The sequence below is a fragment of the Buteo buteo genome, chromosome 4, assembly GCF_964188355.1.
Source record: "Buteo buteo chromosome 4, bButBut1.hap1.1, whole genome shotgun sequence".
Taxonomy (NCBI): Eukaryota; Metazoa; Chordata; class Aves; order Accipitriformes; family Accipitridae; genus Buteo; species Buteo buteo.
This window is the reverse complement of record NC_134174.1, coordinates 70,076,177-70,099,614: the sequence shown is the minus strand read 5'-3', so window position 1 is coordinate 70,099,614 and position 23,438 is coordinate 70,076,177. Positions and strand designations below refer to the sequence as shown.

The window sequence follows — 23,438 nt, the reverse complement described above, 5'->3', positions numbered from 1 at the left end:
GCTGTCCCAGGAGAGCAATGGGACGTTGCGTAAAGTGGAAAAAGAGCAGGGCCAAAGAAATCGACCCCTTAGAGTGTTAAGGGAAAGCTTTACAGAAATATGCTTGCTGAAAGGATCACATTTCACCTATGCACTTATAAAGGATCTTTTAACAGAAAGATCTTACTCAATAATTCTTACATATCTGATGAAAATCATTGTTATCATATTAGTCGTTACCTAAAGCAGGTATGCATAGTTACCTAGTATAACATAGTTTGTCTTGGATGTCAGATACACTATTGCCTGAAGCAGGCTACCCTTCCTCCCCTCACCAAGCTCCACTTTGCCTTCAGAAGTGAGGGCTGCAGACAGTGGGACACCCCCCCCCCCCAAACACATCCCCACGAGAAGGCTGGTGACAGGGAGGAGGAGTGAAGAGCTCATGCTTTCTCCCACATGTTACTGTCATTGCTGCTTTGGTGTTTAGATTACCTTCACAGAGCTAAAGCAAAATGCATCAGAAGGCCAGGGCTGTGCAGAAATATGGGGGGTGAATTATTCTGTACGTCCATCGGTGTGAACACTGCAAGGGGACATGAGCAGGAACGGGTGGCCAAGCCGTCCATGTGAGCATCCCAAGGCCAGAGTGGCTGCAGGGCCACGCTGCCCATGCCTGTCCCTCCAGTCCTGGCAGGGAGCTGCAGCTTTTGTCTCCTCTTGAGCATGAGAATTGTAAAGAAGTCAGCCTTTGCAAGATACCAGGATTTCAGGATGTTTTGTACTGTGTTTCTGTGTTACCTCTCCCTGATCCACCAACATCCCCATCTGCTGCAGGAATGGTTCTTGACTTCCAACTCAGCAACATACTGCTCTGGGCCAAGGTTTGACCACAGCTACCTCAGGTAGCCTGTCATTCCTTTTCAGGGCAATATAGTTTTTCAAACTGTAACTTAACAAAATAAAAAGAGAAGAAAAATCTAGTAGAAACAAAATGTCTTTATTCTGTGTAAAGAAATCATAGTTTTTTTGAAGTAAAACTGAACACTGGGTGATTCATTCCATATCACATTTCTATTGCTAAGGCCTGTACAGTATGTAGCTAGTATAGCTTCTCTATACCACTATGGAGCAATATTTGTTTCAACTGGCACTGTATTAATGTCTTATCTAGAAATAATGGTTTTCCATACTAAAGCATTTAAATATAGTCAGCTGTTGCCTTTTCTTCTAAAATGCATTCAGTTAAGTATAGAACTTGTATAGGATTCAAAATCTGTTATGCCAGGTCTTAGCAACATTTCATAGAATGTTCATCAAAGTCTGTTTAAAACAGAAGTCTGTCTTTATTACACTGATGGCCTAGTTTAGTTTTGCATGTGCATAAGTGACATTCCACTAAAGCTAAGTATATTGCTGCACGTCATTGTGTGAATTAAATGTATGAGATGGAATACAGCCATGGAATGCTGGCAATTTCTGTTCTTTTTGACTGTTTACAGAGAGTGCATTTTATGTTGCACTCCTTGCTTCTGATATCAAAGGTGTAATAACAAGTTAATGATTTATGCCACAATCAGTAGCTCAATTAAAAGTAGTGAGAATGTGACTTAGGCAGAAACAGGAATTTAAGGACTGAAGGGACAGAGACACAACTGCTCCTCAAAGGAGACCAGCAGTGTGGTGCCACTGGCTGCTGCAAGTTGCCTACTGGGCTAGGAAGTTGTTTATGCTTTCTGAAGAGGCATGCCCTAGCTCAGAAGTGAGAAAAGCAAAAATGTGTAAATGGAAATACAGACATCCAACATGCTCCAACGTAATGTGGCCCAGAACTTACATAATATTTGTATTCTCTAACCACTGATTTCTGAAAATTGTAATTGTTAAGCAACAGAAATAATAGTCACTTGGAGCTACATAGTCTCAAGAACATGACAGATCTTAGCTCTGCACAATGCAGGCACACACAGGGAAAAACTTCTGTCCCACAAAGCTCAGCTTCACAACTCTAACTGGCCCTTTCTCCAGCATTCCTGCACAGCTGTACTTTCCTATACCCCACTAACTCCTCTTCTAAAGTTGAGTTAATAGAATAGTTCAGCTGGAAGGGACCTACAACGATCATCTAGTCCAAATTAATGTACTTCAAAAGTTGCCATGAGCACTGAAGATTTTTCCTGACAAAGAGGGAAGGCAGAGAGAGGATATGAACAGCTCTTGATAGGGCTTGTTTTAATAAAATAGTGCTTGGGAGTCTGGATGCATTGTCCAAGCTGCTGGAGACTTTAGTGGCCCAGATGAGATTCTCATCAAGGACAGACATAAGTGCAGAAGCCTCTGGCTTTCTCTGCTTTTTTTAGGGAAAATACTCAAACAAACCAAAAAAGCCCTCAGACCTGTTCCTCCCTGAACCTCCACTGGTTGAAATTGAGTCAGCAGTGTGCTATATATTATTTATTTGTCCATTAGCATATAGAAGCCATGTGCCACTTCATGTTTTTGTCCAGCTGACCAAGGAGCCATCATCAGCGTAAAACTCTCCTATCCTTACTGTGTTACATGCCAGCATAGCAACACTGGATTCCCCTGATGTTATTTGCAGGAGCAAGCAGGCTGTGGATTGGGAAGAGGAATGCAGTGGAGGAAGGGACTCACCTTATGGCTGGGTGTTTGACGGCAACTGCAGAGCCAAGAAACTCTTACATGCACTCAGGAGCCTGGAATCTCAAAAGCCGGTGTCTACAGGAGCACAATGTCCCCACTGACAACATTATTGTATTAAGTGTTGGTAACAAGGAAATATGCTGTAGCACTGCATTAATTACCTCCCACCCTACATGGGACAGATTTTGTTTTCCGAAGCTGCCAACTCAGCAAAAGATTGGCAATTTCTGCGTTCATCTCCGGTTTTCCTCTTAGGAATGGTACTACATACTGCCATGGTGGACATCTCACTGCCTCTTTTGTCCTGGGTTATCATTGCTCGCTCTGAAGTCGGGTTCATGCTGGACTCTGCAGTGTCTATGGCACTGCAGCTGAACATTTGAATCAGACACTTCCTGAACTAGAAAGTTGAAAAAAAGGAGATCAATCAAAAGACATAAGGAATTTTAAAATATCTCTATAACACAGTCTTTGTCTTAGCTAAAACTCTTGGAAATTCATGAGTCAGTGCTGTGCCACCATGAAGAACTCTAAAACTGAGACATAAGAACATTCTAAAAAGATCCAGACTACTGGAAAATCTTATTCTAAAAAATAATTTTCCTCTTCTGCTTGTTACTAACCACATCTAATGGACAGAACTGGTTATTTCTCCAGGCTCACGAGCTGCTTTCATATGCAAATACCCAGATATTCAAAGATGGTTTGTTTCCATCTTGTTCATATCCATGAACAGGGTAAGACCAGCATACATCTGCCATGCATTGGGAGATCAGGGTACTGTCCATAGGATGAGAGACAAGCAATAGCTCTCTCTGCAGGACTGAATAAGTAAATTTATTAATCACTTCTTAGTCCACAGTCACTTTAGTTTTTTTTCTTCTTTTCACTTATATGCTTATACTCTGCTTGACACCACCACTCTTAGTAGCTACATTCATTGCATAAATCTATTCAAGTTTATTACCATGCCTGTTACCACAGTGAACACATATCACTCTGGTTCATCCCCTTGTCAATTCTTCTTCTCTGCATCCAATCCTCTGCCCCCATTCCAGAGAAGAAAGCTCCCTGTCCCATAGCCATATGCAATGCTTCTACCCTCCCTGTACATACAACCACAAATGCAGCATTTCCCCTGACATAAATACAAGCTATTGAAAACTTCCACCCCACCTCAAAGTCAACTTGCGGGTGTTGCATTTCTAAAGAATTATACAAATGCACTGGCACAGTCTTGAAAATAGAATTTTCATACAGAAAACTAACTGATATTCACTAAGGGCTGATTTTCCTTTATAATATCTAAACCTAATAATTATTAACATTCTTATTTTAATAATGCACAGAGGTTTACGCTATCTTCCAGTATGTAGATATAGAGTGATTTTTATTTTTTTTTTTAGTTCTAAATGCTGGATATTGCAATGCTAGTTAACTAACATGTAGGTAGATAGAAATAATTCATTATAAAGCAAGAAAAAATAACAAAATATGAGTGTTAAAGACACTTTGAGAACATACAGTACCTGTTTGTTCATAAAGACATAAATTATTGGATTATAAACAGTGGCTGTTTTGGAAAAGAAAGCTGGAACTGCTGCCAGACAAGGATCCAGCTCAATGGAGGGGTATGCGGTGACTAGGATAGAAAAGGCGGCGTATGGCATCCAGCAGATTAGAAAGGCAATGATCATAACAACAACCATTCTAGTCACTTGTCTTTCAGGTTTCCTGGTACTTCCCAGCCTGCCTTGCGTATCTGACACCTTTAAAGAAAAGATAGAAGATTCTAGAAAACAAACAACAAGGCCTCCAACCAGTGAATTTAGTGAGCAGGCTAATAATCTGCCACACTAGAAGGAAAGACCTGCTCTTCTTGAGTATGAGAGTACATCAGGATGCTGTTACTGGACCACAGGGTGTCAATGTTGTTGCTGAGGAACATGAATTACTGTATACTGTCATTATTAATTTTTCCTTTGCTTAAGTATCTTTATATTTTTATTGTCAAAGCGAGAGCAAAAAGCAATTACTAGGGCAATCTCTGTGTAGAAATCTAATTGCAGTCAGGCATGACTGCAGCCTGTAGAGACACTCCCAAGCTCACTTCAGCCAAGTCACAAGGAGTGAAGCGATGGCACAGGTTTGCTGTCCAGCCTCACAAAAGTTAATCTAGCTCAGGTAACTTTATGGGTGCTGCAGCAGCCCACCCTGAGGCAGTGCAGAAATACCCTTAAATTCCATCTGTGAGAAAATTAATGCTAATTATTTTAGCCAAATCAGAGACAAGATTTGGCCTCTATTTAGAATGCCTTATGCAGAATACAATGACTCTGACAGAATGAGCAACTGGCGGTATCTGATAACAATAAGTTACCTCTAAAAGTATGAAACCGAAATTAGGCCTACATTTTTGGGTGATACAACCTGCCATACATCACTAACTTCAACAGAGCTACCTCAGCTTACAGCAGCTCTGGATCTGCAGAAAGCCTAATAAAGCTAGACTTTCTGGCTTGCAGGAAAGCTGACTAGAGAACATTTTGTCTATACTGGTAGGAGCAGTATCCCCTTCTTCCCCTTTTCTGGTCTTTTTGTGAAATACATTTGCTGCTGTTCTGATAAACCAGTTTGTGTACAGCAAAATATAACAAAAAGCACAATTCCATAACAAGGCAAATATGAGAAGCCAATACAGCTTTGAACCAGCCTTACAGCCAACCAACTTTAATCTTACCTACAAAACTGGCTTCTGGACCAGTTGGCCCAAGTACAGCATTGTCTTTATGAGATCTTTTTACAAGTCTCAGCAGATTCAGATTTCTTCCAAGTTCTCATTCAGGCCACTGCCAGGGGCTAGCTTTAAGTAAAAGCTCTTGCCTTGGACCACAGACTTTTCTCTGCTGGAAACTTGGTAAGACAGGCTCATGGCTGCTGTGGTCAGCATCAGCAGAGGGGAAATAACCCCAGGCAAGGTGGTGCAGGAAAGGAGGCTGAGCTGTCCCTCTCCCCCTCCAGCAGGCGAGCCCCAACCTGCTCCCGAGGCCTCACACGAAGCTGGTCTTGCCAGCCTCTCCTGCTGCATCTTCTTGGTGCATCTGAGCCCTGGCCAGCCTCTAGCCACCACATCCACAGGGTGTAAAAATTCAGCTTTGGCTAACTCTTTGAGAAGTTGTCAGTCATCTCCCAATCTACCCCTGCCATTATGGCTACCCACAGTAACTGCAACAGTTCAACTGAAGGCATGATCATGACTTAATTACTGAAAAAGAAGGCCATCTTGGTGAGTCATAAGCAGATAGTGAGCCTGAATTCAAGCGCCTTCTTTTTCATGCAGCCTTTGCAGACAACTAGGTGTCCAATATAGGTGTTAAAGACAGCACTCTGCTGTGGCTGTGCAAAGTCCTTGCCAAGGGTGAAGTTTAGACCAGACTAATCAGCAGCGACCAGGAGAGTCTGTCAAGCTCTGTAGTGCTTTATGGCCTTCACCAGAAGAGCATCTATGATCTAATGACACCAGAATGAAAGTGGGATTGGGGCATTTAGCAGGAATGCTCCCCCTCTTCTCCTCACTGATCATGCATTTTAGGCAGAGATGTTGATACAGAGATTATGTGATGTCAAACAGTGTCTTTCTGGGAAACATCCTTGTTTTGTTTCTGATGACTTAGTGAAACAAGGCACTGTTAACATAATGTTAGCATACATGGGAAGTAACTAATGATAACTCTGTGTGGCTCTAGAAAAACCTGATGCCAGATCTTGCAATAATACATGCTAATAAAGTGAGATTTTTTGGTGTAATATGGCCTTTTAGCTTTCCACAGTAATGTTAGAACTGAAAGGAAACATTTCCCCTAATAACTCTTGCACTGCACTCATATAATTTAACATAGTTAGTACTTACAGAGGTATAGAAGCACCTCCTGGGGAGGGAGGTGTCCTTACCCCTGTAGAAAGTTGTATTTTATGTCATTCTTTAACAAACAATAAATACAACAACAATAATAATAATAATAATGAGCTGTCATAATGCCTACAAGTTCTTAGGCATCAACGAAGGCAGTGTTAGGTGCTGCGCAAAGCTAAGATATTCCCTGTCAATATATGACATTTCTACAGCATTTTTTCATATACACTGTACCTACAAAGAAAGCAGCCCAGCCTCCCTTTCAGCAGAAGTGCAGTCACTTTGGGGAAGGGACACAATCTCCTGGATTATGCTTCTGACTGTTTTGTCTTTGTCTCTTATCAGCCTGGCCTTTTTCTCACCTATGGCTTTTTGTGGATGGCAGTAGATGCCTTTCTAAATCTGAGAACACAAAACTGATAAGGAGCCATGTACTGGTGCTTTATCTTACAAACAAAGGAATACTGCCATAATAATTTATCTCCATTGTAAACTGTTAATTAGAGCTTTTCCTAAAGATTGATTTCTTTCACGAATTTTGCAGTTGTAGTGAAAGCTAGCCCTGGCATTGTAAAGCTGGGGTCACAGGGACTGAGGAACCAGCAGACTTTACTAAGACAAAACAATGCCACTCATGACCAAGTCCGCACTGTGGCAGCCGTGGGACATGGCAGTCAAAATCTGGGAAGAGGGTTGGTTGGGAACATCAAGACCCCAGTTCTGGTGCCTGGGTCTCTCTCTGTTCACTGTAGTCAGATTTTTTTAAAATTGGTTTAGTTGTGAGATATAGCTTTATGGCAATTCATTATAAATTTACAGAATATATTGCAGGCAGTTGGCTTTTACACACTAGACTGTGTTTTAAGCTATTATAAGTAACAGAGGCCAACTCAGACAGTTCTCTCTCTCTGTAAAAGCCAGAGGCAAGGACTGGCACAAGCCAGATGGCTACGGCTAAATCGTTTGTGATGAGGTGCCCTGAGGCCACCTCAATGTTTCCTGGCTGTGCGGTCTGCCAGATCACTGAGCTGCAAGGGGAGTGTGAAACACACAACTTATTGAGAAGTGTGATTTGTTTTTTTTAATGTTACTGCTCTTCTTTCTGGATAATGGAGAGAGGAGTGAGAAAGACAGCCGAGCGAGATCACACCACAGCGGCTCCAGGCCAACGCTGGGACCCACTACGTGGCACAGATCGGTGTTCCAGAAGACATCCTGACCTAACCCAAATGGCAAGATGGACCGTTCACCGGCTTCCGCTGTGACCGATGGTGGCATTTTCCTTCATTGCCTCCCTGGTTCCTCATCTCACCTGCTTTGTTTTTAACTTGCAGCCTCTGAAGTGGCTGTCCCAGAGGAAGAAAATGGCCCTTTTGTGCACCTCCTGAAACATCCGAGTAGCACATTAGCCACCGCTCTGGCAGACCCATGACAGTGCTGGATGCGTGGCAAGGGGTCCCCTCTCCTTCACACCCCCTTCTGTTGGGTTGCCATCCCTCCCTTCAGGCCAGGCCGCCCCACGGGCTCTCCCTCCCAGGGGCGGCCCGTTCCCATCTCTGCAGGGCCCGTGCCGTGACCGCCGGCCCGCGGGGAGGGACGCCTGCCACCCGCCGTGCCTGCCCGCGCCAGAGGTGCCCCTGGCAGGAGCGGGAGCCCCGCAGGGTGGCTGCTGTGGGGTGGCTGTCCCCCCCTCCAAGCCAAGCGGCAGAGCTGCTTCCCTAAGGCAGCAGCGAGAGGGCTGCCTCAGCAGCGTGGAGGTCTGCCCCCCGCTCTCTCTGCGGTCCATTTCCTCTGCAGGTAGGTTAGGACAGGGGAAAATAAAATACTAATAAAAGTTCTGGATATTCAGAATAACAGAACCATAGTTTTACAAGTTATGTTAGGAGAGCCTGCGTCGTCAACACCGATTTTCTTCAAGCATCTCTGTATGTTGTAATTCATGTCCCCCGCCCTCACACCAACAGACACCGTGCCATCTCACCAGGAGCGCTGTGAGCAGCAATGCACCTGTGCTGCAGTTCACATTCAACCTGGGAAACTTCTTGTATTTAATACTGAAATCAACCTCTCCCAGCTGTTTAACCTTCTCTCCCCTAAATGCATCCTGGAGGAAATCAAGAAAAATCCATCCAGAGGAATCACAATGTTACCTGAAGTACGCATGTTCCAATCTGTATTTTCTAATGAAAATATTTTTTGCATTTCCCTTCTGTTTTGTTTTACTTAGAGAAAACGACACTCGGAATAAATACAAGCATTTGACTATCCCAAATACTTTAAAAACATCAGTAAACTGAAGAAATTGACTGAGTTTATTACTGAAGCAATCAGACAAGGCAGCTTTGCAGTGAATAGAAATAACAATATTGTCCCCAAATCAGAATTTTCCTATTCTATTGTCTTTATTTTTCACTTTTTGCAAATTCTCTTTTGGATCGTGTCAACATAATCATTAAATAAAATTCAAAAGTATTTCTCAATTCTTTTAAATGTTCCTGGACAATCTAGTATTTTATTTACTAAACAGCATTACATTATTTACAAATGCTACATCTTATTCTGCATGTAAGTGTTATAGAGTATTAGCCAGCACTCTTAAAATTTACAGATGCAGTCATTTTAAGCAAAATCCTGATTTACCTGGTTTGAGTCTTAAGAAACATCACTGAATTGAATTAAAATTGTAAACAAACCCATACTGGGTCATTCAGTTTCTTTATTTATGAGGCAGACACTCTTTCATTTGTATGATGTTTGGCTAATGAGATGTACTGATAAGTGATGCAAACTGCACTTTGAAAAGTCATTTCTAACCATAGCATGAATTTCTGTGTGTAAGGATAATTATATAACAATGGATGATAACTGAGTGCATTTGCTGCCTGGAAATTTGATCTCCTTATGTCTGATCTTTACAGAAAATCGAACACAAAAATTCCAAATGTTTGCATACATACACATTTAAAAAGTTTACTGATAAGTGCTTTTTCTTACCTTTCTTAGCTTCCGCATCAGTTTTCCATAGGATACCAAAATCACCAATAAAGGCACTATAAAACAGGTGGTGAAGAATGCAATAATGTACGTATGGTCAGTATAAGCTCCTGAGTACCTGTAAACACAAAATACAGTGTGTATGTATTATTAATTTGTGTTCTTATTATTTTCTGGAAGTATTAATTTTGCTCTTCAAAGCTGTCACTAGTATTTTTGTCAACCGTTTTTATTCAAAGTGCCCCTTTACAACTCTAGTCATATCACCAGATGGAGCCCTGGGCTAGCTGCCTGGCTGTCGGCTAGGACAGGATCCTATGACCATAGGCACAGTATCATAGAACTGTGGGACAGTTCAGGTGGGAAGGGACATGTAGTCCAACCTCATGCTCAAAGTGGAGTCCGCTATGGGGTCAGACCAGGTTGCTCAGGGCTTTGTCTAGTCTTCTGAAAAATCTCTCTTTGTCCTCTTTGAATCCTGACAAAAAGGACAAGGTATAGGATGGTTATTTTCATTAGAGATGAATGCTCCTCCCTTTAGAATTCTTTTTTTTTTTTAATCCATCCTTGGCAAATTTTGCTCAGTTTTGTTCCAACCTTCTTTACACCCATTTTTGCAGAGATGTACACCATGTTTAAACCTTTCCTTTAAATTCCTGCCCCTGAGATGTCCTGAGCTGCAAGTTTCATTTCTTTACCATACTCTGCAAGAGTGGCCTTACCAGTTAGGCTCACAAGTAGTTCCAATCTTACTGGTGGTGTAACTGCTCCAACCCATTGTTGGTGGAATGGTCCAAATGAAGGAAAAGGTCCACACAAAGGCAATACCTAGGGCTGCATGCTTCCCCCTCAAGCGCATATTTCCCAATGGGCGACAGATCACAATGTACCGCTCAAAAGCCAATAGAGCAAGAGACCAGAGAGCAACAATGCCTATAGTAAGAAAACACAATCAGCATCAAAAATTGGATAGATTCACTGAAAAGCAAACACCAGCCCACATCACAAAATCAGAGAAATGTTTAGGTTGAAAGGCATCTCTGGAGGTCATCTAGTTCAACATCACCCCCTGCTCAAGCACAGTCCATACACCAGGTTGTCTAGGACCAAGTCCAGCTGGGTTTTGAATAACTCCACAGGTGGAGACTCCACAACACCTCAGGGCAACCTGTTCCACTGTTTGACCACCAACTACATCAGACAACCCTTCCATCAACCCAAGTTATGAAGATGTGCAATTTATGTGCCTTATTCTAATGTTTATTAAGAGCACAAGATTTTCATATTTGTCTAGTTTGTCAGTCTACAGTCTACAGTATAAGGACTACAAAACCAAGCAGCTAATCAGGCCATTTGACTGATGATGACTTCTTTTTTTCATTCGGTTCTACTCTGAAAAGCTGCAAATTATGTGTAGCTTCCAAATCAAGAAATTAAGATATATCTTCAAAATGCTATCTTTGCAAGAAATGTCATATTTCAGACTGTCATAAAACTCTAACCTACAGACAGCTGCCCACAACATTAAATTATCAGTTTATTAGGCATGTATCACCTGGTTGGCCACCAAAATCATGCCACGAACTGATTTAGTAGCATTGTCCCTCACGGACATTCCGTCTGTGTAGCTTAATCAGGCTGAGAGCAACTGTGGGACTCCTTTTCAGGCTGAGGATCAGCAATGTGTTTGATTTAGAGCAGTGAGAAGAGTTAGAAGGCTGTCTTTACTATGCAGTTTCAGAAATAGGAACAGGGAGGCAGGAATTAATGTCTATCTCAAGTAAGAAGATGTCCCGTTTTAAACTGATTTCCCATTTATTCTGGAGAGGTGCATATACACAGGACACTATGTGGTGAGGATTCTCCCTTTTAGAGTATTTCTAATACTTTTTGTGCAGTTAGTAAAACAAAGCCAAGGAAAAGAAGCACAAAAAGATGTCAGTGTGTGGCGTGACTGTTACAGGTGTGCCACGGTTCCTCAGAACCACTGCAGGGTAGCTAACATAAGATGTTTCCATGCTCTGATATTTTCAAATATGACAGTTTAAGAGCAGCCACTCACTCTTTTCCTCTCTCTATTTATACATATATGCACTGACCTAAATACAAAACTTTAAAATAGTTACACATAGTGAATTTTTTCCTGACATTGTTTTACCAAAAAACCCACAATGCTGTTATTCTATTAGCAAGCTTTTTCTCATTATATTAAACATATTCAATGACCAGTACATGTGACAAGTCACTGATATATGACAGATATAGTGAAACATGTTATTCACTCACACGAGATCCACTACAGAATATATGTAACTGGGAAAGGAACCAGTGAGTTCAAAGGCATGCAAAGTCAGTGACTTGGGAAGCTGCAGGACAGCTAGTAGAGTACACTGGAGGAAGTTGAAGGAAAAGAACATACAACTACAAACAAAATCAAGCTTACCAAAAAATGTGACAGCAAATCCTTCCAGTACACAAGCCCAGTATCCCAGATAAAAATAACCTTTTAGATTTGTTAAAAAGCTGATGGTGCCACCAGTCAGGGAGACCAGGAAATCAGCCACAGACAAATTGACTATAACATAATTGACAGGTTGTCTCAATTGCTTGAACTTAGAAGTTACCAGAATTACAGCCAAGTTCTCAGCAAGCGACAGGGAGGTCACCACCAACATTACTGCTGCCAGAAGGCTGAAATGCCAGGGCTGGATGGAGTCCAAGGGACGACGGAAGGGATCCCATCTGGCAGGACCGGAGGAACTGGACAACAGCGACTCATTTTCAGGTGCATCCATTTTTTCTCTCTCACTAGCAAAAATAATACTGTATAATGCTGGAGTTTCTAATCTGTCAATAATATTCAGGATTAAAAGGAGAAATTTGCTGTCTCCAACAGAAGTGTGAACAAACTCTCCATGCTTCTGCTTTCCAGTAATAGTTCAGGAAACAAAGTCTGGGTCAGAGAAAAGTTTAGTGCTGTGCAGTGAATGTGGGAACAGGGATGAACAAGAAAATCTCTTAGAGCAACTTCTGCCCCTCTCCGCCAGTAGTCTCCTGCCTCTATCCTGCTACAGCCGTATCTTTTTTCTGTAATAAAACCCAGCACAGCAGCTGCAGGTTTCCTCCTTCTGCAGCAGCCAACAGCAGTGCTGAAATATCCCTCAGATCATCCCTACACTGTGGGGAAGAATGAAGCGTTTTCTTGGAACCCTCTCTGACCTTTAGCACTGTAAAAATGAAGCTTTCCTTTTGTTAATAGCGAGGGTGGAGTGATCATCTTCCTCATGCCCTGTGCTGCTGGGAGCACAGCAAGGGGGAGGCTCCCACATGACTTGTTTTCTTGAAAGAGGGCAGCCCTGAAAAGATTAGCTCCGGATGACCACAGCAACTGTAAACCAGACAGTAAGACTGCACTATAAAACCCTGCCCACATCTCAGGCTAGCTTATGGCCTCAGAACTGAAGCTCCAAATTAACTAAGTTTTCTGTGCTATTCAGTGGAATTTCAGCTTCTATCAGAGACTGTATGGATGTTATCCCTGATGAAGGCATAATAACTGCAGCTTTAGTACTAAAAGCTCAAAGATGCACAACAATATTTTAAAGACAGAGTTTGTAAATACATGAAAAGAAATAAAATCAGTACAGCATGACAACAGACAGAAGGAAAATTAATAACTAGTCATAAATTTCTGATAAGAATGACTAGAGGTATCTGAACTCTTTAATAATCATTAGCAGGGTTACTTGTGTTTGTTTCCCAAGATGAGTAGCTCAGTCATCTCTGCACCCTAATGAGACACAAAACTGTGACAGATATTCCAGTACTCCTGTTCTAAAGGGCTGCCAGTAATTATTCCACAAATTAAGCTGTATACCCCAAGAATACGGAAATCATTCAGCTGTGTTGTAAGTGAGATAATTCTTGGGGACCGTAATTGTTATTCAGAACCTTAAAGTATTAGCCAGAGTCAAAAATACAAAAGCAATCCAGTTCCTATGTTGGGAGAGTTCACAGTTTGGAGACACACCATATACAACAGGTGAATAAACAAACAGGAGCTGGTATGAGAATGAAAATGAGTAACACTACCTGTCCATACATTTCCTTGAGTTTATATTTGCTTTGGTTTGTACATGAAACACTTTGTTAACACAGCTTAAAATCTTTTGGCATGCAGGAATGGAATCAGAAAGGTTTCTGGACACTGGCAGAAAAAGTTATGCATCAGAAAATTTCGAACTACCCCCCCCCCCCTTACCATAACCAAAATAACAAAGATATTTTTAACTGGTTTGTATATACTCAACTGAAATGGAAAGAGACAGTGCTTAAGCAGATCAAAACTAGCAACAAAAATACTCACAAAATAATACTTATTCAACAGGAATATTAAAAAATTCCAAGTGTTATAAATAGAAGAAGGATCAACACACAGCAACATGAAAATGCCTTCAGCCAGTCCTTGTATGGCATGATGCAGCACAGTTCTACTGCCTGCATACTACAGAAGATCCGGACCACAACTTTAAAATCAAGTTTGACTATTACCTTGTTTGAAATTATATATGATTTAAAATTCTTATGAAATTAGAACTCTGGAGTTAGCATACCACAGAGAAGGTAGTATCTGGATTTCTCTAAGGTACAAAACTATTGACTGTACATTGACACCCCTTTAAAGAATGGATAACTATTGTTTCCAGTTATTTTGTTGTTGTTTTATGCTATCATATTGTTCAAGTTGTTTGTATGAGTTATGACTTTGGTTACAGTTTAAATGCATTCTCTTTTCTTTATCTTGTGCTTCCTCTTCATTTAGAATCCTTTAAAAATATTACTATACAGTCTTGGTTGCCTGTTTTTCTTCAGCAGGTCAACTTTATCACTGAAAGTGATTCTCTGCAATATGCCTCTTATTACAACTTACAGCAGTTGCACTTCTTCCAGCATCATAGCTTTGCATTTGCTACTTTGCTCTACATTTGCTACCTCTCTTGCACTGCAGGCCTTTTTTTTTTTTGTCCAAATAATAGACATGGATTTATTTTTTTTTCAATTTTCTTGTGAGACTGTTTTCTGAAGTCAGTATTGGATAAATTTAGAAAGACAAAGCATTGCCTTATGAGCACAGGGAGAACAGGAGCATCTCAGGTCTGTAGCATCCACTTAAAAGAGGCAGCTGTTCTCCAGCATTACATCACAAGATCTTTAGCTCCTTTTATTAAGGTCTTGTTTCCCATCAGTGCCAAATTCCTTTTCCTGGACTTCCATATACTGAAAGTTTGTTGATAAACTCGGAGCACATGCAGACTGAGCAGTGCCTGTTTGTCCTATCTCACACATCTGACCTACTGCAGTCTTCATTTTCTTGGCTGGAATTGAAGCATGACTTGCCTCCTTAGCAAAGGTGTTCCTGACTAACACTTCATATGAAGAAGTAAGTTGGTAGGCAATAAAACAGCCTTAGGCTATGGTTAAACTGCTGCTGGTTGGAGCAGGGAAGATACAGTCAGTGAGGTGAAGAGGGCATGTAACTAACTAACAGCACTTGTGTAATATGCCTATGGTAATTCCAGCTGTAAGACAAAATCAGCACGACAAGAACTGTGCTAACTGAGATCAAATCTGGTACCTGAAATTGTATGTGGCAGTTAGTGAATTAGCCCGGAACTTACCATTCCCACAAGACACAAGCAGGGAAATGAGCTATAAAGCCAGTGTGATATTTCAGGTGGTGCCCTTGGATTGGTTCCCTCAGCTTTTGAGGATGTGATAGTCAGTCCCAAGATGCTGCCATCTAATGACAGCAGCAGCCTTCACGCCTCAAAGTGGTTGTGAAATATTTGCTTTGTCCCTAAGAAGGATTTGGTTTAGTAACATTTAATTAGAGCAAACAGCATTTTCTGCTGTACAGAAGTTTTGTGGAAATCTGAAGTGAAGGATCCCACATTTGGTACAACCAAACTGGCTGCTGTGTCATACATGAGTGCCCATCTCAGTGATTGACCTGGCCACCCCGTAAGTTAACTTCTGTTTTGAAAAAAAACCAAAACAAAATCCAACCAGGGATTCAGGCACTCATAATTTCTGTGAGCAAACGGTGCTGACACAATGCACCCACACAGACTGCTCCTATCCCATCACACATGAATACTTCATCCCTTCAGAGCATCTAGCCTCTGGGCCAGCAACTGGGCTGAAGCTCGTACTTCTCCTTTGCCAGATACGGCTAAGGGTTGTGTTAAACCAGTCTGAAATTAGGGGGTATGGCCCAAGTCTTCCTGCAGGGAAGCTGTGGTTGCATGTGCCTGTGCAAACTTGGAGGCAGCAGCAGGAGAGAGCTGCCCTCAAGTCCCAGCAATGGGAAGCCCCAGCTGCCCTCCTCTGCAAGGCCCACACTGGCTGCACTGGTTTGGGGTGGTTGCTACAGAAGAAAGGCAGTAAAAGCTGGTGAAAGCTACTGGGGAAGAACCCGGTGCACCACGGGCAGGTGCAGAATGTGTGGCCTTGGGAGAAGGGCTGGCTGGGTAGGGAGAGGCTTCAGGCACAGAGAAGCGCGAGAGGGTCAGTAAGAGGCTTGAGGGGAAATCATCAGTTTAAAAGCAGAGTAAAATTTCAGACATGTCAGGTAGAAATCAGTCTTACCAATTCTGAGTTGTGGGGTTTTTTTAAATAAGATATTGAAAAACTCAGCAGCAGATGAGGCCTATGAATGACTTTGGAATTAAGTGTACTTATATTGATCTTTCAATGTCCTATATTTGATAATGCCATTCCAATCACATATCTCTAAAAGGAATATAAGAACATAGTTCACTACAGTATCTTTAAAAACACATACAGTAAGGCCACATTTTGTTCTGCCTTCAGTAGAGGAAAAGCTGAAGAGAATGCATGAGCATTTAGTTTAAACTAGAAATGAAGCAGAAATTATGGTGGTTTATGCATAGAGACTATTACAGCTTACATTACAAATCTAGAAACTATAACTCTCAGATCACATAAGCAAATATGCTTTTGCTGAGTCCAGTTAATCACAGAAACACAAAAGGGCTGAGGCCAGCAGGGACCCCTGGAGAGCTCCAGTTCAGCCCCTTGCTCAAAGCAGGGGCAGCCACAGGAGGTTGTCCAGGATCATGCCCAGTCACGTTTTGAATGTCTCTGTGGATGGAGACTCCATGACATCCCAGGGCAACCTGTTCCTGTGCTTGACAACCCTTACTGTAAAGATTTTTCTTATTTTATCTTTTTTAACCTAAGAATAAAAAATTTGATACTGCTTCACTTAAATTAAAGGGATATAAACCTGGTTTATTATGGAGCTCCATTTAACCTTTTTATGCCTGGGGATGTTCAAGGAAAGTACCTGCGAAACCTAATGGCAGACTTTGCTTGAGAACCCTGTTACAGGACTGCAGTGATTAATCTCATTTACCTACTTTCAGTATAGGCCCACATTCTTAAAGAACCTGTTGAAACTTGAGTGTAGGAAATGGGTTTTCTATTCAATGAAACTTCTGGAAATTTAGACAAATATTCTTCTCCTGCTGCTTGACTAAACCAAAACCATTCGGAGCATTAAATCAGAAGTGGGAGTAGAGGAGTGAGTTGTTACTCCTGTGCAGCACCATATTATAAAGATATTGTAAAATACTTTCATATAACCCATTCAGAAGCTTCTATGGGAGGATACTTTGTCTAAAAAACACCCTGAACATCCAAGAGCCAATGCAAAAAATCATCAGTAAAGTGGGCTTTTCCAGTTGATCAGGCTGTGTCACTGAAGCATTCATTTCTAGGTGGTCAGTTTGCAAGTGTGCCTGTACAGAGAGTACTCCAGATATTGGCACCTGTTTTTTTTAAACTGATTTCTTCCATCCATTTCTTTTTTTATTTTTTATTTTTTAGCTGCAGTTTTATTTTCTCACAGTTACTGAAAGCCAGCAATTACACATTCAAAGTCTGTTATCAGAAAACACTGATATAATGGAAAAATTTTGTCCTTGCCCTTTTGAAGGGGGAGGAATTATTTTGCTCTCTTCCTCATTAAAAGAATGGGAGTGGAGATTTCCTTTTGTCAAAAGATAAAAGCTGTGTACAAAAGAGGCGTTCTACACTGGGAAAGATACCAGCATAGTTGCAGGAATTTCAGTAACCAGCAATATATAACAAAGCTGGTAGCTAAACAAAACATGTTTTATTAACTATGAATAAGAAACTAATGCAAATTAAAAAAAAAAAAAGCGCACATACTGAGCATCGGAAAAGGAAATTGTTAGCAGGCTGTATTTGCTTAAGACACGTTAACAATATCTTGCAGTTTGGGGCCTCATCTGAGCAGGTAAGACTTTGTTTAATTTATGATAGCACAGTGCTGTGCAAAGCACAGTTCAATCCAGCTCCTTGGGCATTGCATAAAAGCAGTTAAGTAAAAGGGAATGATTTCATACTTTTACTGATTCTGACTGAAATTATTTTGCTGTCACTATGAAAGTTTTTCCACAGGTTTTTGATTTTTTTCACCTATTTGCTTTCACATGATACTAATCTGTTAACACTCCAGTAAAAGAAATCGTTGTTTTAATAATAAGCAATAAAGTCAACAGGCATTGAAAGAGCTGACTATGTCATTATAAAGAGCAAAAGAACACTCCAATGGTTTGCTTTTCCTCTGAAATTGTATATTCCCCAAAAGATCGGTGTGAATCCTTACCCGGTATATTCACCTGGTGGTTCAAAGTAAAAAAACTGTTCACATGATATTTCTTATTTAAAAGGATTTTTCTACGATGAAATCCTCATTCAGAGGAAAGAGGACTTAATCATGCAAGAAATCCTACTACCTTGAGGGGGATCACGTACATGAGAATCTTTAGTCTTAATAACCATTATTAAAACAAGTTTGTTATTAGATACATCACATGCATTTTGTCTATTTTGCAGTCCCCGAAGAGAGTATATGGCATTTGCCCTAAACTTGGTATTAGATTGAGACCAAATCTTTGAAGAAATTAAGGTCAGAATACAATCTGCAGCTTTGCATTTGTCATCATATTTACATTTATTGTAAATATGACAGAGAAATTGACATCTAGTCCGTGACTAGTTTCATCAGAGCCTAAAAGTCAATATTCAAATAGACTCTCACCATCATCATAAGAGTAAGTGGTTTTCGAGAGTGATTGTATGTAGAAGCTCTTCTAGATTTTTATTTCTGTAACACTGGCTATCAGACATTTAATGATTAATAAGAGTATTTCTATGTTGTAGTCACAAAAGAGACTGTGATGCAGTAAAGCGACTAACCTAGCAGCTACATCAGCACATGGCAGGCGCTGGTTTAGCCCACAGAGGAGCAGCGGGGCCATCAGATACAGGTGACATCGAGGATCGCTTTCTGGCCCAGACAGGCAGAGGCATGCCAGAGACGCCTGGCCAGGCAGCCGGGACCAGCCATGCCCTATGTCACCCTCCCACGCACCGGTGGGGCACGAAGGGCTGTAAGGTGACCACGGGACATGCCAGGCCCAAACAGCAACAGGGTGCACGGTGCAGTCCTGCTTTTGGACTGGACGGTGCCATCGTTGGGATGACTGGCCTCTGAATGGAGCAGATGCACCCAGCTTGAACAGGAGAGAGGCATTTGGGGCCAGTCTTGGCTGGGAATTAGGACGCTGTGGAGGGTAGAAGTGGTACCAAACTGAGAACCTCCTCCAAAAATTTATCTGTCCTCATCCTTGGCTCAGCAGCAGTCAGTTCTTTCTATGCCCTTGGGAAGGTTTGATGAGGCTCTGCACTGAACAATTAACCTAACAGCAGCAAGAGGAAGCCTCTACACACAAAAAAGGCAGAACAAAAATAAAGGAACAAGCCCCTCTCTATTTCTTCTGTAATCATCACAAACTCTTTCTACAACATGCAACTCTAAACTTAATTTTTGTAGCAAAGTCCAATTTTTATCATGCTTAGACCCTAAACAGCAGCAAGTCACAAGGTGACTTTTGCTCTCCTTCCAGCAGAGAGGCAACATTTTCTCACTCTACAGCTGTACACTCCTGGTAAAAGACAACAGACACATTCATTTCCTTTTGTTACTACTTGTTCAAGGAAAACAATAAAAGATACGAGGTTTTAAAATTGGTTTCATGAAGATTTATGTGAGCACTGCAGTCAGTTCTACATTACACAAAGACCTAGCAGACAAGTCCCTGCAGGCTCAGAAATGTTTAGCTTACAAGTTCATTGATCAATTAGGTGCCCAATAAAAACTGAGTAAAAGTCCCAGAAACAACCCAAACCCCAAATATCTCCTGTTCATTTGCATAACTTGATTTTTTCAACACTTAAAAATTTTTATGGCAAAGTCCCTGTGAACCATGATCTGCTTCATTTGCCAAACTAAAGAGAGATGCACAGAGTCCGTACAGATATTTTAACATTCTCATTGCAGCTGTGGAAGTGAGGAAACCAAACAAGAAAGCTCAGAATGTCAGCAGCATTCACAGCTACAGTGTGCACCAGACTAGCACCAGCACTGGGAAGTCAATTTTTAGTTCCTTTAGAAATGGGCCTACGCCATGATATTTGACTCCAAGTCCAAACATTCCTGAAAGCTGAAGTTCTTTGAATGAAGGATGTTTGTTCAAATCCCTCTCTGCTGTCCATATTAAAAGCTACTTCACAATAAAATGGAGCCAAGACAAAATCTTGGATCTAGGATGCCAAGTACTTTTGGCTACCATTCAGAAAGTCATAGCTTGTGCTGAGCATGTGACTTATTTGGTGGTCATTATTTTAATTCTTTATCATTTGTATTTTTGTAGGTATCAGAACCTGAAAAAAGAATCTAGATTTGGGACATGGCTTGTGCAAGTGTCACAAGCACATCTGTCCATATAGCTAACCTCTCCTCTTTCTCAGAGCAGGAAGGGCTTGTTTTTGCTGCTGGCTGAGAACAGTCTGCAACCTCTGCTGTACCCCAGACCACGCCTGGTCTGCAGGACCTGATCTAATCCAAAAGATGTCAGGAACAGGCTAACAAACAGGAATATGGACATTTGCATGCTGGTACCCAAGCTTTTGCCCTGGCCCATGTAGTTGAGTAGTGCAGATGCAGCCTTATGTGCTGACAGTCAATGAACAGTACTTCAATGGTTATATGTTCTAAGGTCCAGGGACATGGGAATAACAATGAGCCACTAACGACACACTCATCTGCACGCCTGCTTGTTCACACAGCCCAGTGCAGGGGAAGGCAATGAATCTCCCACCCAAACACTCCCAGCCAACCCTCTTGCAGCAGGCTGGGGTAGCCCAGACCACTGCTTGCTGCTGCTCAGGGCTGTGCCAAAGTCTACAAGCAGAAGGGTCCTACGCTTTAGCCCCATGCCAGGCCTCAGAGACTTGAGCCACCACGCAGCCGAAAATAAATGCACATAGTTCATGGCACTGATTTCTTCCACAAAGCATTCTGCTAGCAGGTCCTGAAGACAGTTAGAAGAAAGGGAGATGAGGCCTGAGTGCGTGAAATCTTGGTGCAGATCTATGCCACGCTCCTACCAAAACTTCAAAATCAATTTCATTGTAGTACCTGTAATCCTAGCTGGAACTATGGTACTGAAATAAGGGAAGCATTATTTATATACTTGCAATTTCTAAAAATATAGATTATTCTGAAGCAGCATGCACTCCACTGGCCTGTGTCCTTGGTTATGTCCATTTGTTTAGCTACATGTTCACAACCAGCTATGGATGAGAAATAGCGGCCATCTCTTGCTTTCTACTTAAAACCTGAATTTGAGCATTTATGCACGTTAGTAGAGTCTGGATTCAGGTCTGAGCCTCAGGTCTGTCTCCAGTTCCTCAGGTAGTTTTCCAAACCAATTCTCTGATGAAACAAAATCAGTAACAGCCACTATCCAGTCCATGGTATCTCATTTCTTAGTGTGATATAAATCAAACACAGCGTGACCTTGCCTTCTACTCAGATTTATTTATACTTGTTTGGGGCCAAGTCTTATTCTTTCATGGCTAAATTTCATAATATGAGATTGATGGTCTTATAAGTGTTAGCACCTACCCCAGAGATTCCCAAGGAAAAACGAAAAACACTAAATTAAATCCCCATCTGCCATTTGACAAAATATCACATCTGTCTATTGTAGAGCATCTTCGGTTGTGGGAATCTTACAGAATTTATCCTCAGGAACAAGAAGTTCCTCACATTTCTGCAGGTTCCTTTTTCAATGTAAACATAACTTGATATTTCTCTCACTGAAATTGTTTTTAAAGTTGATTTGCATGCACAAAATGCTAATGAAACATCATGTAAGAGCCCAGATAAAAGGTCTTAGGAAAGTAATCCCTTGTTAGGAATAAATCTCAGAGGAAAAATAGGAGAGCAGAAGAAAAGCATGGAGAAGCCCCTGCAGAGTATAACATTGAAATAGTTAAGACTCCAGTCAAGTCCCATGAAGATCACCAGAAGCCTTCCACTGACTATCACTGACTAGTGGATTTTCTATCAGGAGTCTCAATCAAACTGACTAGCACTATTAGTGTTGAGGTAAGCAACTTGCTGACATAGGCAGGTGCATCCTTTGCCCACACTGTGCTTTCATGTGCGTGCTGCAGCAAATTCATCATTGTTACTCGGTCTGCAGTGGATAAATATTTTAAATCACTGCATCTTTTTGTTTGTTGGAAATTACTGTTTTCCTTGGGTAATTCTGAGGGACATAGTCCACAGAGAATGTCAGTAACTAAATATGTTTTGGACCAAGGTACAAGGAAGAGAAGTCCCAACCTATCTTTTCTGTGGTGAATATCCAGGTTGTTTTTGTGCATTGGGAATCCATTCTGTCACCAACAATCACATAATAGATGTTTTTTATTCAAATTACACAAAACCGTGTGACACAACCCTGAACCATCACCAGGCACAGGTCCCACATCCTGAAAATAACTGTTTATTACTTTACCTATTTGAAGATAACATGTGCCTCAGTCTATGGAGAATGTGCAAGAAAACATTCAATGTATGCATTAAACTAAGCACCACAGTGATTCAGCAAAATATATGAAAAGAAAATATTAGCAAAGCCAAAGAAACTGTTTATTCAAATGACAAAGTAATTATCTGCAGGAGTTACAAATAGATCAGTAGTTACACAACAAGCTGTGAGAGACTGAAAGAGTTAATGTCTCAAACATTGTGGTGGGGCAAGTTCTGTTTGAAGACGAACCCTGCACAGCAAGGAACCAAGGTGAAAAGCCCATCAGCTCAGACATCAGCAACAGGAGGGGGAGGGTGTGCTGGAGGGTGCGCAGCTCCCCGTTCTGATGCAAAGATCAAACAATGGCCGTGTCTGCAGGGAAGGAGAAGTTACTCCACAAAGGACCCCAAGCCCAAAGGCTCACAAACTGTTCATTAACCTGACAAATTCAGGTGCCTGCTGGAAGGAGGGGCAAGGATGATAAAAGGACACCAACTGAAGCCCCAGGTGCGCAAGCCCACCGGGACTGGACCCCTCGGCTGACTGGACCCCTCGGCTGACTGAACCAACGCTGGACCCAGGACCGGTGAAATCTTTCTCTCTTCCTTTTTCTCTCTCTGTCTTCTTCTCTCTTTCCTTTTCCTTTTCCACAATCCCTACACCTCATCCGTTTCAAGATATAATCCATTGACCAAGTCTGAGACTAAGAGTAGGGCCCTTCTCTGAGGAGGAGTCTGGAAAGCAAGGGGGTCTGCTCTGAACCTCGTGACTCAACGGGAGGGATCTCCTTATTCCCTGAATCGATGTATATGGTTACACAGTTTACAGAAGTAGTCTTATGCCAATTCCTGTTGTGAGAAACCCTGCCACCTACTACCACGCCTCCCCAG

At 41.6% G+C, this 23,438-nt stretch overlaps 1 protein-coding gene across 1 annotated transcript; it reads right to left on the bottom strand.

Moving 5' to 3' along the window:
- Positions 1-2,812: 2,812 nt before the first annotated feature.
- Positions 2,813-12,345, bottom strand: LOC142030729 (opsin-VA-like). Its single transcript, XM_075027019.1, has 5 exons — positions 11,994-12,345; positions 10,273-10,483; positions 9,551-9,668; positions 4,173-4,412; positions 2,813-3,043 (listed from the first exon to the last, which is right to left on the bottom strand). The coding sequence occupies exons 1-5, from the start codon at positions 12,343-12,345 to the stop codon at positions 2,813-2,815; spliced, it is 1,152 nt and encodes a 383-aa protein (XP_074883120.1).
- Positions 12,346-23,438: the final 11,093 nt, after the last annotated feature.

Coding starts and splice junctions, on each gene's coding strand:
- LOC142030729 (XM_075027019.1), bottom strand. CDS start 12,345: ATGGATGCACCTGAAAATGAGTCGCTGTTGTCCAGTTCCTCCGGTCCT. Junction 4,413..9,550: donor TGATGCGGAAGCTAAGAAAG/GTAAGAAAAAGC, acceptor TTTTCTTTAAAG/GTGTCAGATACGCAAGGCAG. Junction 3,044..4,172: donor ATGTCTTTATGAACAAACAG/GTACTGTATGTT, acceptor TCAACTTTCTAG/TTCAGGAAGTGTCTGATTCA.